General features: G+C 40.6%; 1 protein-coding gene across 6 annotated transcripts in view; it reads left to right on the top strand.

The window, feature by feature from the left end:
• NBEA (neurobeachin) overlaps window positions 1-16,209 on the top strand; it is a 579,373-nt gene that overhangs the window by 233,072 nt on the left and 330,092 nt on the right. For all 6 annotated transcript variants that reach the window (XM_071208160.1, XM_071208159.1, XM_071208158.1 and 3 more), the window contains exon 33: window positions 3,063-3,190. In XM_071208160.1, coding sequence (XP_071064261.1) covers window positions 3,063-3,190 — 128 coding nt within the window. The remainder of the gene's footprint in view (window positions 1-3,062; window positions 3,191-16,209) is intronic.

The following is a 16,209-nucleotide window of genomic DNA, read 5'->3' as shown; positions in this document are numbered from 1 at the left end:
ATTTAAATTTCCATTTGTGTGTTAGAAGCCAGTAAAGTACATATTGTATGATTTCCATATATATAAAATTAAAGAAAATATAAACTAATTTATCATAACCAAAAGGAAATTGGTGATTACCTGCAATTAAGTGTATGCCAATTATACCTCAGTATAGTTACAAAAAAATGTATTTGTATATTGGTAGTATATAGAATGACAATTACTTTTGGTATATTGACTTTATATCCTGCACCTTTACTTGACTCACCTAATTCTAAACTCAGTTACAGTACTTTCTCTAGTTTCCTTATTACTTTCTATGTGAAGATAATGTAGTTTGTAGGATCAATATTATTTATCCTTAAATATTAGAACTTGCCATTGGAGTCATGTCTGCCTGGAATTTTTTTGAGAGTGACCTCTTTCACTCCCCATAATGCCCATGAGCACGTCCACGTTTTGGTGTAGTAAGAGTTCACCCTCACTCCTTTTCCTTGCTAAGTCTGTGGCACAATGAATGCATGGCAGTTTAACCTTGACCCCATGAAAGCTTCTTAGCTTCTTCCAGTCTTGGGCTACTATGAATAAAGCTGCAATGAACATTTGTTTTTGCGTGCACATAAGTTTTCATTTCTCTGGGATAAGTGCCCAAGAGTGAGAGTTTTGAGCTCTAGAGGAATTGCCCAACTGTGTTTTATAAGAAACTGCCAAACTCTTTTCCAGAGTGGCCGCAGCATTTTACATTCCCACTAGCAAGGTGTGAACATCTAGTTTCTCCTTCTGCCAGCATTTGGTGTTTTTGGGTTTTTTTTAATTTTTATTTTAGCATCTCGATAGGTATGTAGTGGTAACTCATTCTGGTCTTAATTTGTATTTTCCTAATAGGTAACGAACGATGTAGAGCATCTTTTCATACCTTTAGTATGTCCTCTTTTAGTGCAAGATCTCTCTTAGGACTTTTGTCCATTTTATATTTGGATCATTTATTAACTTTTGAGTTTTGATAATTTTTTATATATGTTCTAGACACAGGTCCTTTTTCAGAAATGTAGTTTACAAATATTTTCTTCAAGAGAATAGCTTGGCATTTCCTCCTCTTAAGATCTTTTGCTGAATAGAAGTGTGGATGTGATGCTTGAGTCTAATTTACCTGTTTTTCCTATTATGGATCATGTACTTGCTGTCACGTCTAAGAGCACTTCATCTAGCCCCAAGTCCCCAAGATTTTCTCCTCTCTTTTCTTCCAAAAGTTTTGTAGTTTTACTAGTAGTTTTACTTTTAAGGCCATGACCCGTCTTGAGTTCCTTTGTACCAGCTGGGAGCTTTGGGACGCGCACTTACTCTTCTCCCTGTGGCCGCCGGGCTCCTCCAGCACCCTTTGTTGAAATGGCTGCCCTCCTTGGGGGCAGAAACAGAAGACTTTATTCTCGGGTAATTCTGTTCTCCTGCGCTCTGTGAGGTCTCTCCTTCGGGCCAGGAGGAACCCTGTGGGAGCGCCTGTGTGGTTGCTCTCGGGAGCTCTTCAGTGCAGCCTCGGGAGCTCCCACCCGTTGCTGTGGCCTCCTCGGCCTCCTCCAGCTTCATTGTCAGTCTCCTTGCCGAGCGCTCTCTGGGCTCTGGGTTTCCACAGGCAGGAAATGAGCTCCAGGACCTCGTTTGCTGTCCTTTACTCAGCGTCTGGAGAACTGGGCTGCAAGTTTTGTCTGAAAAATAGTTCTTTTCTATATTTCGTCCAGTTTTCTAGTTGTTGGGATAGAACGTCATTCTAGACCATCTACTCTTCAAACCTAAAAATGCCATTTGATTTGCAAATGGTTTCTTTTATCGATTTCATTTTTGATAGTATGTGTAATAGTAGTAAAGCTTTGAACGCACAAAGGATTCAGATCTTGCAGCTTCCAAGTTAGGAAAGACGTGGCACCCTAGATTATCCCCTACTCCCTGTTTAATCACTGAAAAAAAAAGTAGAGTTTGGTTTTAAATATTTGCACGATTTTACAAATTATTCTACAATTCTATTCTGTGGTTTGTCCTCCTATGTAACATTTGGCCAAACTTCCACCATTTTGAAGTACTCTTTCATTCTTCCCATACACATCATCTGTATGAAAGGATATGTACTCATCTAACATGATATTGTGTATTTATTTTTGCTTTTTATTAACATCGCAGTCACATTCTATATGAGTAAATAGGGAGTGTGTTTTGTTCAAAGTAGCCTTTTGGTGTGCCTGGCACTTTAAAGGACCTTCCTGCCTTTGCCCACTCACCCCTCCCCAAGCAGGTACCGTGAGCATCTTTTTTGCAGGTACGGAAAGTCTAAGGAGCGGGTGGCCACCCACACAGCAGTGGTGGAGCCAGGGTTCCAGCCGAGGCAGTCTTCCCCCAGAGCACTCACTCAGGGAGCTAGGCCTGTTAACAAATGGTTCGTCTGCCTGATCAGAAATATTTCCTTTGTCCATTTTCTTCTCATTTGCATATAACTATTCAAGGTGTTTTCAAGAATATCAAGCAGTGCTTATGTAAGGCCATGCAACTTGAATCCAGTAGCAAGCAAGATGAATAATAATGCATTGATTGGTAAATAAGAGTAAATGAACTTATGAAATGGAAAATGGCCTATTTTGGCCAAGTAACTTAACTCTGTGACAGCCCTTCCACTGAATGCCAGTTATCCTGCATATGTCCAGCTTTTCCGAGAGTCCTTCAAAACCAGGTATCATCAGTCACAGTGATCCACGCCATAGGTATTCAAAACAGTTTTGGGGTGGGTATGTATACAATGACACACAAAACAGGTCTATCAGAAGTCCTTTCCCGAAGCTCCTGGAGCTAAAAACAGTCTGTGGCCCTTGCAGGTTGCGGACTTTGCACAGTGTGGAGACGTTCTCTCTTAGCTACTTTCTTTTGAGTAGCCTTAAAACTGCACGTCGAGCTGTACCATTTGTCCCTTCCACAGGAACCTTGTTATTCCAAGGGCTAGATTGGACTGCATTGACTTTAAGATTTTAATTTAGAAGAACAGTTTGATGTTTTATAATTAATCATATTTATTAGTCTCTATGTCTTGATTTCAACAGCATCACTGCAAAACTTGAAAGAGCCTTAGAAAAGGTTGCTCCTCTTCTTCGTGAAATTTTTGTAGACTTTGCCCCATTCCTGTCCCGTACACTGCTTGGCAGTCATGGACAAGAGCTGTTGATAGAAGGTATGATTTCTCTCTCTATTCTAATTATTTCAGTTTCCTGTAATGTATCTGCTAATTATGGCAAAATTTGTGCTTCTGGAGAAATATATATTGCCAAAAGAATGTAAAGACATTGCTTCCACGATTCTAAGAAGATACTCTGTATATGCTTTCTCCCTCTTCATTTTCAAAAATTACATTATATTTGCCCAGTCAAAGCCAGTAACTGAATGAAGAACTTTGGCTAAGTGTTGGGATAGGAGGCTCTGGTTCTTTTAATGCCTGGCCTCTCGTTAGGATGGTGTGTTTATTAAGCAGTCATCTCTAAAATTTCTTCTAACTCTCTGAACCATGCTTCTTTAAGTGGCTTTTCTTATGGGCACAAAATCTGTAATGTGGGAATCCTTAAAGGAGGAGACATAAAAATAAAGAAAAGTGCTTATCTGTAAGATGAGAAAGCTGTCTTCTCTCAGCCTCCGTGTAAGCAGGGTAAGGAGGCGAGAAAGGTAATTAACTGCACTGAAACTCAATCTATATACCTTTCTGGAGAGCGTGGCCTTGGAGTGGATGGTGGTCTGGAGCCTGAATTCTTGTTAAAGAAAGAATTTTGTGTTACGAATATCCGTGGTTGGGATCAAGGTGGCCCTGCTGGCGCAGCCCCTGGCTTTGCCGTTTCCTACCCACTGGCTGTCCGCAGTGCTACCCGCTGCTCCTCCTGTTTGGACCGAGGCCCCCCCCCAGCCCTCTGACGGGGGCCACCTACCTGCCACCTGTCCTGGTTCCCTGGTCTGCCCAGTGGGTCCTTGTGAGGATAAATCCAGCCGTGTGTGTGCGGCACCCCGCAGGCTACTTGTTCTTCCAAAGATGCCGAGTTGCTGCTGTGTGCTGAGTACTATTTCCAGGCATTTGGGGTATATAAGTAAACAACAGACAGAAATCCCTGCCTTTGTGCAGCTGTCACGCCGGCAGGGAGAGGAGGACAGTAAGCCATGCGGTCAGTGAATTAGACAGCACGTTAGAAGACGACAGCCGCTGTGGAAAGGATAAGCATGACATGGGGTCCGGAGTTCAGAAGTGGCGGGTGGTTAGGGTAGGCCTGGGGTCAAAGGTAGAGCCGAGCGCAGGAGGCGAGCCACGCAGCTTCCTGGCAGAGGAGGGTTCTGGGTGCTGGAGCCCAGGCAGGTGCCCGCTGCGGGGCTGGGGCAGGCGTCCAGGGGAGCAGCCAGAGTGGGGCAGGGTGGGCTCCGTGGTGCCTGCGGGGCCTGGTGAAGAGCGGCCTCTTGCCTGGTACTTGGCTGCTGCGCCCGGAAAGCAGAGCAGGCCTCCCCGCAGCAGGGCTCTGTGGCCATGGGCGCGACAGAGGGCAGTGCCAGGCGCTCTCCTGGGCCCTGAGCCGTGTCTTCACCTAGCTGGCTGTTCCAGGTGCCTGCAGGTGCTGGCGCAAAACTGTGTCTTCCCAGATTCATTCCCCAGAATGAAAAGACACGGTCATTATCCTGAGGGAGCTCACAGTCTTAAGAAAACAAATGAAAATCCAGGTCCCCACAGATGCACAGAGAAGACAGTGGGGGGGGGTCCCCTAAGATGGACTAGTAACGCCCTTGCTGGGCCTCTCCTAACGCCTGCCTGCGCTGAGCCCCTTCCTCCTCTAAAACACACCCTTTTCGGGGTGGCGCACATTCCCTGCTTCTGCGGCCCCAGCGAGCGCAGCCCAGCCTTCCCTCTCCAGGTGGCCAGCTGCAGTGTGGGCACCTTCCACGGACCCCCAAACTCAGCTTATCCAAAGCTCATTCATCTTTCCTCACAGTTACGTTTTTTTTCGGTTTAGTGTCTCCCCCCACCCCGCCAATTGCTTTTTCTCCTAAGTTTAATTTTTGAGTTATTAACATTAATGCAAATATTTATGGTAAAAACCTGACATAATTTTAAATCTTTTCTACCTAAATTTCAATATCTATAATTATTTGATAACAATTAATCATTTTCGAAAATACTAGTGATTTGGAGCCTGGTTCCCCAAATACTTTTAATATTACAAATAACATTAGGCCATATTTAAAAACCTTCCAAGATAGCATAAATATTATGCTATTTATAAGTGTTTGTATCGTGGTTATGTATTCCAGAGGGTGCTGGGTTATCCATTTATTCTTTTTAACCTCTTTTTTTAAAAATTTAATTCTTTTGACTTCTTTGCAGTTATTTGCTGGTAAGGAACAAGAATGCTAATCATTTAAACTCTTATCTTTATAGTTTCCTGTAACATGTTACTTTTATTCCAATAACCATTATTAAACCATACAAGTTTTAAATGTTCCTCATTCCATAATATAAAACCTTTTGTGTGTGTGTTTATATATATCATACCCCCTTTTCTAAATGATTTGAAGATTTACAGAAATTTATAAATAGTTATTGAAGACATGCTAAAGTAAAACAGGAATGAAGTTGGTAATGTGTAATAAATAGGTCCTGTACTCTTTCAAAAGTGGGTCACCAATCCTGCACTAAGTTTTCTCTCAGCCAAAACAAGAAGGTTCAGTTAGGACTCGCTGGAATGGCTCCTAAGTGACAGTTTAATGCCAATTTCACAGTCTAAGGAATTACTCACAGATAACGCTTTATCAGAGCTTTATAATCAATCCCCCCCCCCCATATGTGTAGCCCCTTTCCAGAATTTTCCATGGTCAGACATGTGGGCTGCTTCTCACTTATATCTTCTCAGCACTGGAGAGAAGGTGGGAGGCAGGACTGGGTAGTTGAGAGCTAGTTTCCTGGGCCTCCCAAAGTGTACTCAAATTACTCGGGGGTAGAGAGCTTTAAGAATATGCTTCCATTTATACCAGTGCATCCAGACGATCTGAACTTCTTAAAAAGTGCTGTGATGAAAAAGGAGATACTGAAGAAGTTAGATTTTGAAAGTTTACCTTATTTTCCCTTGTAATTTTTCTGCATTCAACTTTTTTTTTTTTTAAAGGAGGTACTGGGGATTGAATCCAGGACCTCATACATGGGAAACAGGTGCTCCAGCACCGAGCTACACCCACTCCTCATTCAATAAATTTTAGTATATCCTATTTTTAAAACTTGTGTGCCTTTCTTTCTTTTTTGATGTGAAAATTATTTTATTGTGTAAAATGATAGCAGGTGAGAGATTTTTAGGTTTTTTGTTTTGTTTTTAAAATGCTGTTACTTCATAAAGCACTGAGAACCCTAATCATGGTCCTACTAATTTTTGCTAGCCCATAAAATGTAAAATTCTAGAAACCGCTGCTGTAACAGAGCATTCCCTGTCTCTCTGAATTTAGGGCTTCCTTCCTTCCAAACTCAGAGGGTCTCCTGCTCTCAAAGACATTCCTTAAACATGCAAACATGCAAGCACTTTATATTTGATCACACTGCCCTGTGTTTGCATGACTCTTCTCTGCCCTGAATACTTTGCTTTTCTTTTTTCTTCTGAGTCCTGCTTTAGACTCCTTAAGTCAGAAGAATGCCTTCTCTTCTGTGCTCCTGTGGCATTTCATCCCTATGCCATGAATAACGTTATCTCCCACGTGCTGTAAATAGGAAATATCTTATTGTACCTACCATAAACATCCAGCACCTTCCATACATTCTGGTACATAGTAAATATTTGATATTTATCTTGTACTTCAATAGAACTTTTTTTTTGGTTTTTTGTTTCGTTTTTTGTTTTTTTTTTTTGCTGGTAATATTTGGTGGAGGTAAATCTTAGAAATAAGAGAAGATAAGTGGACTTTCTGTGGTGAGAGTTCAGACAGTCTCCACCATCCGCTTCACAAGTTTGCCCCTGGAGTCCACGGCATGTTCTCACTGTCCACCCCGGAAATGGAAATACGGGTACTTTCGTGTTCACCTTCATACACACGTGCTCTTGCTCATTATTTCTTTTCCCTCTGCCTCTCACTTCTCTTTTTTCTCTAATTTCCCTGCCCCTAACAAAAACTTTTACACTGTTGTGAAGAATGCAGGGCATTTACATGCTAAAAATATCTTTATGTAACCCAAGCTATTGCATATTTCTGTTTGAGAAAGAGTGCTCACGGTGACTAAGTCTCACTGCTTTCAATTTCATTATATTTGCATATAGTAGGAACAGAGCTTCATTTGAGTCACCAAAGATACTTTCGGATCCTTAGAAAAGAGAGAAAATTACTCTTAATGTCATTGTAAAATATATTTGAAATGCAGTATTTAATGTTTCATACTGTTTTTCTTAATATATACATATGCATTCTTTTAAGATTTTTTCTTATAGAATAATTATTCTTCGGTACTTTTTATTCTCTGTGACCTTTAAAATATAAGCTAAAATAATGTCTTTTCATTTTCTGAATTTGTCTATCACTTTTATCAATTTAATATTGTATGATTGTATGATCACTCATTAACTAGCTATTTTTAGTTAGTTTTGGTGTGAGTGTGTTTCTCTCAGCAGTAATTAAGGATTTTTGAAGATAATGGTTATTTGGAGCTTATGAATTTTCTTTAAGAAAGCTATATTTTGAATTTATTAATTGCTACATAAAAATTACTTAGAGTAGGTGTATTTGCAAGTATCAAAACTGGCCGTCCAATGATGACAGAAGCTATCCTGAGGTCCATAATTACTAGGTTTCCTTTGATTGCTACAGCATGGAGCATGCACTGCAGGGGAGGGTTTTTTCTGTAAAAGAGGGTGGGAGGAGCTTGTTGTGGAGCCTGGACCTAAGGACAGGGCCAGGGATGGGTGGGGTGTCATCAGGAAGTGGTTAGAGCATGAGAGTTTGTATGAGAGTGGGCTTCCTTACCTTTAGTAAAGGCTCAGCCGCCATCTGAGTTCACCAGAAATCTCCGGTGTGTGCCTGTGTGCTAGAACGTCATCTTCTCTGCCTCGTTCCACCTGATCCCAGGGTGGCCTTTAGAGACTCTTATGTATATTCTTTGTATGTTATTTATGTTTAGTTCAGAAATCATGAGAATACTCACAGACATTTAATTATGATGAGAATGCAGCACAGAACTTCCTCCACGTCCGGGGCTAGGGAGGAAGTCATTATAGCCCAGGCAGTGGGAAGGAAGAGGAGTCAGTGGCCTTTGGCTCTGTGCCCCTCGGTGCCTGCTCAGTTTCTTTGCTTCTGTCCAAACCAGCTGCCCTTGCAGCTTAGCATTGGAGCCCCGAGTCTGCTCTTCCAACGTGGCCACCCTCCACCTGTACACGAGAGGGCCTGAGGGTCGCAGCGGGGCTGTGACTTGGTCTCTTGAGGTGGGGGCCCCCCTGGCCAGTGGCTGGCTGGAGTCCCCGTGCCTGCCCCTCTGAGGCGCTATAGGTAGGCAGACACATCTTAGAAAGGGATGGCAGTGGAGAGGAAAATTTACTAAAGTATGTGCTGTTGTTTTAGTGGCATTAATAAATATTTTAATAAGATGATACAATATCCAAGAATATGTATAGATTCCAGTACTAGCATTTATTAAAAACATAGATAGAGCATGAGTTTTTTACCTCCACCAAAGAGGAGAAATGTTAGGAAAGGAATGAGCCTGTGAAGAAGCCCTTAGGACCCTTGGTTCATTCGTCGTCGCTGAATGTCCACATTGTTAAGAAGCACTTGAGTGTATTTATTTTAATCCAAAACTGATAGGTTAAAATGTAATGTTAGAAGTTACCATTTAAAATAGCAGTAATACAAAAAGAAAGGAAATTCCAGGGTCAAGGTAGATGGCAATGGTGGCACGTTTTTTGATCTGCCCGAATTCTTCCCCACACACACACAAAAAACAGAACAATGATAATAAAACAAATAAAACAACAGGCATCTACAGCAAAGCTAGGGGACACGGCATCCCACTGAACCCCAGACAGGACTGTATGGGGCCAGTCCACCTGTGGCTACAAGACTCAGGTGGTCACAGAAGGTGTGTGGAAGATAGTGGTGGGAAGCAAAGGGGCATATGAGGGACGTGGTCTACAGACAGCCCTGGAAAACCCCAAGGGCCGGTCTGAGACCAGCAGCTGAAACAGGGAGGACTTTGACACACTCCAAGAGTATATGACTCCAAGGGTTCCACGGTCAAGTCAGAAGGGGCTGACACCACCCCCGCCCCGTGAGAAACTAGCCAGAGTTCTCATCCAGGACACAGTCCCCCAGGGAGGAGGTCAACCATGAATAGAATCCAAACTGAGCTTAGAAGGGCAAGAGAGTGAGGGAAGGTCCAAGTAACAATGGAGAAGACAGAGCTAGTTGATCTCGAAGAGTGGGCTGGCATGTTTTAGAAAATTACATCTAAACCACAGAAGAGGGGTCTCTAGAGAAAAGATATCTAAAAGTCCTGAAAAACCAACTCCATATTAAAAGTGAGCACCAAAAAGATTGTAATCCCATCTAATACAATAAAAAAAATGTGAACATATAGAAATACAGCTCTTCAGACAATAAAACCATGCCAAAAAAAAAGATGAAAATTTTCAAATGAGCTACATGACATTAGGAAATGATCAAGAATACAAAAGAAAATTTAAATGCAAGTTTAGAAAATTTGACAAATGTGGTGATAGAATTTGGGAAAGAATTAGGAAAAAAAAAGAATTTTAGAAACAGACATAAGAAAATAGAGGAAATACAAGAATGAGTAAACTCAATATATAAGATATTAAGAGAAATGGAAGGTGAAAAGAAGGGAGTTTACAAATATCAAATAATGAGTAAAGAGACAAGAAAAGATGAGTGTGAAAGGGTCAAATTTAGAATATCCAACTTACATTTAATATTATCTTTCAAAGAGAAAAAACAAAGAATAGAAAAATAATAAGATCAATAACTAAAGGAACTTTCCTGAAATTAAAAAAGAAAAAATATATGTATATTGAAAGTGTAACACTAAATACTTGAGAAAATTAACCCAGATGACCAAATTAAAATGTATTTTAGGAAAATTATTGGATTAAAAAAATAATCTGGGAAACGGACTTGGCCCAGTGGTTAGGGCATCTGTCTACCACATGGGAGGTCAGTGGTTCAAACCCCGGGCCTCCTTGACCTGTGTGGAGCTGGCCCATGCGCAATGCTGATGCACGCAAGGAGTGCCGTGCCACGCAGGGGTGTCCCCTGCGTAGGGGAGCCCCATGCGCAAGGAGTGCGCCCGTAAGGAGAGCCGCCCAGCACGAAGAAAGCGCAGCCTGCCCAGGAATGGCGCCGCCCACACTTCCCGTGCTGCTGAAGGCAACAGAAGCGGACAAAGAAACAAGACGCAGCAAATAGACACAGAGAACAGACAACTAGGGGAGGGGGGGAGTTAAATAAAAATAAATAAATCTATAAAAAAAAAAACCTTTCATCTTTTAGGCAAAAATACAGGATCATTTATGAGAGAAAGAGAATCAGGTTGTCATAAGGTTTTTTGCCAGTCATGTATTATGGCAGAAGAAAATGGAGTAGGATATTTAAGATGCTCAGGGAATGAAAATGCAAACCAAAGTGGCTTTTGGGGATAGGACTGCACAAAACTGTAAACATGCAAAAATTCAGGACTATTATTCCTATGAGCCGTCCCTCCCCCTGAGGAATGTACTGTGTGTAAAAGAAAATCAGGCCACCAAACTGATGGATGGGGAGAGGTGTTGGCATAAGGACTTCTGTGACCATCAGACATCCATTTAATTGTGGAACTAACTGAGGATTATAAGGGGAGAGTGCAGAATATAATGGCCATATGCTTTGAAAACTACAAAATTTGCCAGTGACAGTCATATCAATGAGGGCATTATTGGTATCTTTATGAAACAGTTGCATACGTAATGTTGGATAACACAAGTTAGTAATTGTTGATATTCTGTTTCTTTCATGTCCTCGAAAAATAGGATTTTCACTGAAGAAAATATAAAATAGAAGAGTTTAAGTAAAAGAGTATCGGTTTTTTATCTGAATTGGACATTATCAGTGCATACTTATTATGTACATGCATACATAACTATATTCTAGCTCTAGCCACTGTTTTGTCTAGAAGTGCTGACCAACCCAGTCACGACTAGCACACCCAGAAAGAAATTGGGGTTTATTCGAGAAAGGGGTGATTGCAAGTCTGGGACAGGAAATATAAATGTTCATGACACATCTGCAACATTTTATAATACCAAAGACAAAGACGAGATCAAAGACTGCTAGTACCATGTAAAGATGACTTGGGAATTTACTTAGAGATTCCTGTTGACCAAACATGGGACAATTTGCAGTATAACTGTAGTGCATTAAAACTCATCAGACAGCTTTAAAGCTGTGAGTTGGTCATGATGATTTAGATGATTTGGTTAAATTTGCAGGATCATAGGGAACCCAGTCATTATTTTGAAAACTAATACCTAAAGGGAAAAAATCAAACCTTTTTCCTGTCTTTCCTCTAAACTTTATTATTGTGTTGTCATATCATAGATGAGAGGTTTCTCTTTGTAGAAATAGCATATGGTAAATGAAAGAGAAGTATTTGAATTAGACTATTACTATTTAGCATCCTCTGAAGTAAATTCATGGACCTCAGCATCAGTCCCTGCTAACATCATAAAAAGAAGACAACTAGACAACCATGTGGAAGAAACAACGTTTAAGACAAGATAGAGGGTAGAAGAGAAAACAAAGCTGAATCTGATTAAGCCTGTATACCCAACATGTTAAACAATATTCCACAGGAATTCAACCAGCAAAATTCAGAGTGATGGAAAGTCTGCAGTTCACAGAATTTGGTTTCTTCAAAATAAATTACATGGGGGACAAAAGAGAGGCAGGGGAACTTCTAGATGAAACGAGATTTAAAAGAAATCTACAAAACTAAGTTGTGTAGGGTAAAGCTATAAAGAAAAGCAAAGTGATTACTGTAAAATCAGGACAATGCAAGTAGGGGGAGGGCTGTGAGGAGACAGGACGAAGCGCGCCCGGGTGGCGCCTGGCAGAATCCTGTGTCCCGAGCTGGGTGGTGGTTACCCAGGTGCTGACCTCCTAAAATTGAGCGAGCTGTGTGCTTCCTTGAGGCAGGTTTTTTCCTGATCTTGAAATGACAACTGACCAATCATTTTTTGCAAGATATAAAACTAACAGTTTAACTTTCCTTTTATCATTCCTTTTGCTTATAATTATTGAAAGGCACGTCGAGCTAAAATTCTATTATTTAAATTTTAAACTATTCATAATTGATTCAAAATTTTGTTTCAAAATATTCAAATATATCTCATTCCTGAATAAAATTGGGCTATTGGGCTCTTAAAACTACAATTTCATATCAATAAGAATAAAGCTGAGAATTGGAGTCTGTGAAATATTCTGCTCTTCATTGTTGATTATGTTTAAATTATTCCATTTTTTCCCAACAATATAAAATTGGTATGAAATTTTTTCTCCACATTAAAGGATGACATAATGAACATTTTAATAAATAATAAATTATAAGATTATTTTCTATTAATAGTGTGCTATTTGTAAAAATAGAAAATTATAAAAGCAAAAGTTAGTTAACAGTAATATTAGATTGTTGTCAAATTCACTAAATAATAAATTTGATTGGTATTGTTTCTCATTTGGTTGTCAGGGATGAATAAAAAACAGAGATTACCATTACCCAAGCCTAAAATAATATTATTTTTTTATCTATTGTTTCTTAATATCTAGCCCCTCATTTTGACATAACCATAGACAGTTGTGTTTGGCCTCACATTAATTTTTATATTGAATTGTGATGTTATGTGACTTAGATAAACAGAAAAAAAGTGTGAGAGAGAGAATTAGATAGTGTTAAAGAGAATGGTGATAGATAGACGGAAGCTGAGATGCCAGTCTGATGGCTTCTTGTGGCCACCGGGTAAGTGTATTGATAGCTTTTCTTACACCAGGCATTTTGTTAGAAGCTAAAAGCTCATTAAGGACTAATGGGAAAATGTTACATCTGTGGCACTAACTTCTGAATTTTCATTTCTAGACTTGCTAACTCTGAAAATATTTTGAGATTTACTTAAAATATTTTTCATATGATTACTTTTTGTACCACTTCCGATAGATAATCAGATACAGTAGTCATCTGGTTTTTGTCACAAACTTTGTTATGCAACTTGTTTAATATTTTTTTTAGAAGGTGACAACTGTGGTTATGCTTAATGACTATTTAAGGCTTGGATACCAGGTCTCCTTAAAACCGTTGTTTAAAAAACATCAATTTCATTTATTTTAGCTGAGTGTCAACCTCAACTGGCATAATTTCTTGGTCATCCACAATTCAATGCTATGAATTCAGAAAGCATTTATCTTCCTTCTTTTGATTACTAATTTTGTTGGCTCTTGTTAACTGTCACTTAGGTGCTCTTGTCCATTCTTTTGTACAAGTTGTGCACGTCCTTCGTTCCTGGAGTTAATCACTCATCAGTTGTCACCTTCTGACCCTTTCATGGTTTGGGGTGGTAACATCCTAAGCTTTTAATCGATTGATCCTTTTTTATATTAGGAAAAAATACTTCCAATTATATTTTGTTAAATCTCAAAATATTTAAGAATTTATAGTCAACCATCTTTACTCTGATAAATAGAAACAATGTTTTATGTGTAATGAAATAATTTTTCTTTCTAAATTATTCTTTAGAGGTACCTGCATGAACAGATGATCGCTTGAATTATTACAAATGTGATCACTAAATGACATTTTTAAAAGAATCTCACTAAAATTTTTGTTCACCTGCTGAAGATGTTTAGGTATCTGAGTTATTGGAATTGTCAAGATGTCAAGATCATTATATAATGTCACTTTAAACACAGGAATAATCCTTGAGGAATGTTATATTTCAGTAAAGAAGTTGGTGAGATGGTAAAAGTAGTACACAATTGATTGGCAGTCAGTGGTTTAACATGTGTGGCTGCCCGTTTACCTTTTTATAAAAATTATAATTCCATGTGATAATCAAAATGTCTTTGGATGTCTCTTACATTAGTATGCTGCATCCTCCAATATATAACATCCTGGGCTGCCTTCTGAGTGCTTTCCGGGGTGAGGAGAGCAAAGTCAACCACCTGAAATGAGGCGGAGGGGCCTGAGTCGAGTGGAGAGCCACTCCTTGTGTTCTGGGTTGACGGGAGGCCCTAGAGCGTACTGTCCGGCACAGGAAGGAAAACGTCAGTGGCTTCGTGGGATTTCCCCTTCTGGGCATGCTGGAGTAAGGGGCATGGACTCTCCCTCCCCGCGTAGCCACTGGGGAAGTGGACAGAATACATGCATCGGCTGTCTGTAGACCTTAGACCACAGGCAGAGAGGAGGGTGATCCCGGAGAGCTCCAGCATAAGTGGGCTGAGCCCCCAGTCTCCCTGCCATCTGCCGGCGGCACGACCTGGCCTGGGCTGCAAGAAGGGTCTTGCTTGAAGCAGAGCCCTCTTGTGAGCTGCAAGCTGAGGACAGAGTGCAGGGTTTGGGAAATGAGCATTTTGTCGAGAGCGAGGTACACAGCTGCAGGAATCTTCACGGGCCCTGAGTTTTGCTTCCTATTAGGCCACACATGCATAGGGACAAGGTCCAAGACCAGGCGAACAGCCAGGGAGCCGTCCCGCCAGCCATCTGCAGAGTACCCGTAGGGGAGAGTGGTGGCGTAGCTGGGCCAGCCTGAGCGGCAATGAGTGGAAGAGCCCAGAGGGCTGTGCACTGGCAGTGGAGGTAGAGCATTTCCAGGGCTAAGGCTGCTCTAGTCCTGATGCACCCTGAAAAGGGAAATCTTAAAAATAGACTGCTAAAAGCTCAATTTGACCCACCAGTAACTTCAGTGACTTTAAGAATGAAGCCCTGGGCTGCTGCACTTGGCCCAGTGGTTAAGGCGTCTGTCTACCACATGGGAGGTCCGCGGTTCAAACCCTGGGCCTCCTTGACCCGTGTGCAGCTGGCCCATGCTCACTGCTGATGTGCGCAAGGAGTGCCCTGCCACGCAGGGGTGTCCCGCACTTAGGGGAGCCGCACGTGCAAGGAGTGCGCCCCATAAGGAGAGCCGCCCAGCGCAAAAGAAAGTGCAGCCTGCCTAAGAATGGCGCCACCCACACAGAGAGCTGACACAAGATGACACAACAACAGAAGCAGATGAAGAAACAAGATACAGCAAATAGACACAGAGAACAGACAACCAGGGCGGGGGGCGGGGAGGGGAGAGAATAAATAAATAAATCTTTTTTAAAAAAAAAAGAAAGAAGCCCAGCTCCTAAACACCTTTTAAAGGAATCCATAAAATGCAAACATATAACAGTGTGATAACCGTGGTCATCAGCATCCAATCAAAAATTACTAGATGTGAGAAGACGCAGTAAAGCATAGCACATCACCAGAGGAAAAATGTTAAGAAGACTTACCCAGAAATGATAGATGCGCTGGGTTTAAAAGATAAGAATTAGCAACTGTTACAAAGATGTCTATGTATTAAAATAAAAACATGCACAATATCAAGAGAAAGGTGCAATGCAAAAAAAGAAAGAGATGGAACTCCTTGAGATGAAAAAAAGTATAAAATTAAAAACTCATTTGGATGAGTTTAACATCATATTAAGCACTGAAGAAGACAGTAGCAATGAACTTGAAGTTACAGAGCAGTATCTTTCTAAACTCAGAGAGAGAGGAAAAAAAGACTAAATAAAAAAGAGCTAAGCTACAGAAACCTTTTGGATAATATCAAGCAGTCAACCATTCATGGAATTGGAATCCAAAAAGAGAGGGGTTAGGACAAGAGTATATACATATATATTTAAAGAAATTATAGCACAGTTTTTTTTTAAAAACTGTAGTTCCTAAGATCAAGCAGAACCAACACCAAGAAAGCAATACCTTGGAACATCATAACTCAAAGTGTTGTAAACCTGTGTCAAAGATAAAATCTTAAAAAGCAGTCATCAACAATAGGAAAACAAACACCCATTTAAAAGTGAGTTGGACAGTTGAATGAAGAGGAAATTGGGATGGCAAATAAGCACATGAAAAGATGTTGCACAACCACTACTCAGGTGAATGGCTAAAATAAAAAACACTGACAATACCAAATG

The sequence above is a fragment of the Dasypus novemcinctus genome, chromosome 15 (genome assembly GCF_030445035.2).
Source record: "Dasypus novemcinctus isolate mDasNov1 chromosome 15, mDasNov1.1.hap2, whole genome shotgun sequence".
Lineage (NCBI taxonomy): Eukaryota > Metazoa > Chordata > Mammalia > Cingulata > Dasypodidae > Dasypus > Dasypus novemcinctus.
The sequence above is the reverse complement of the archived record's forward strand: the minus strand, read 5'-3'. Positions and strand labels throughout refer to the sequence as shown.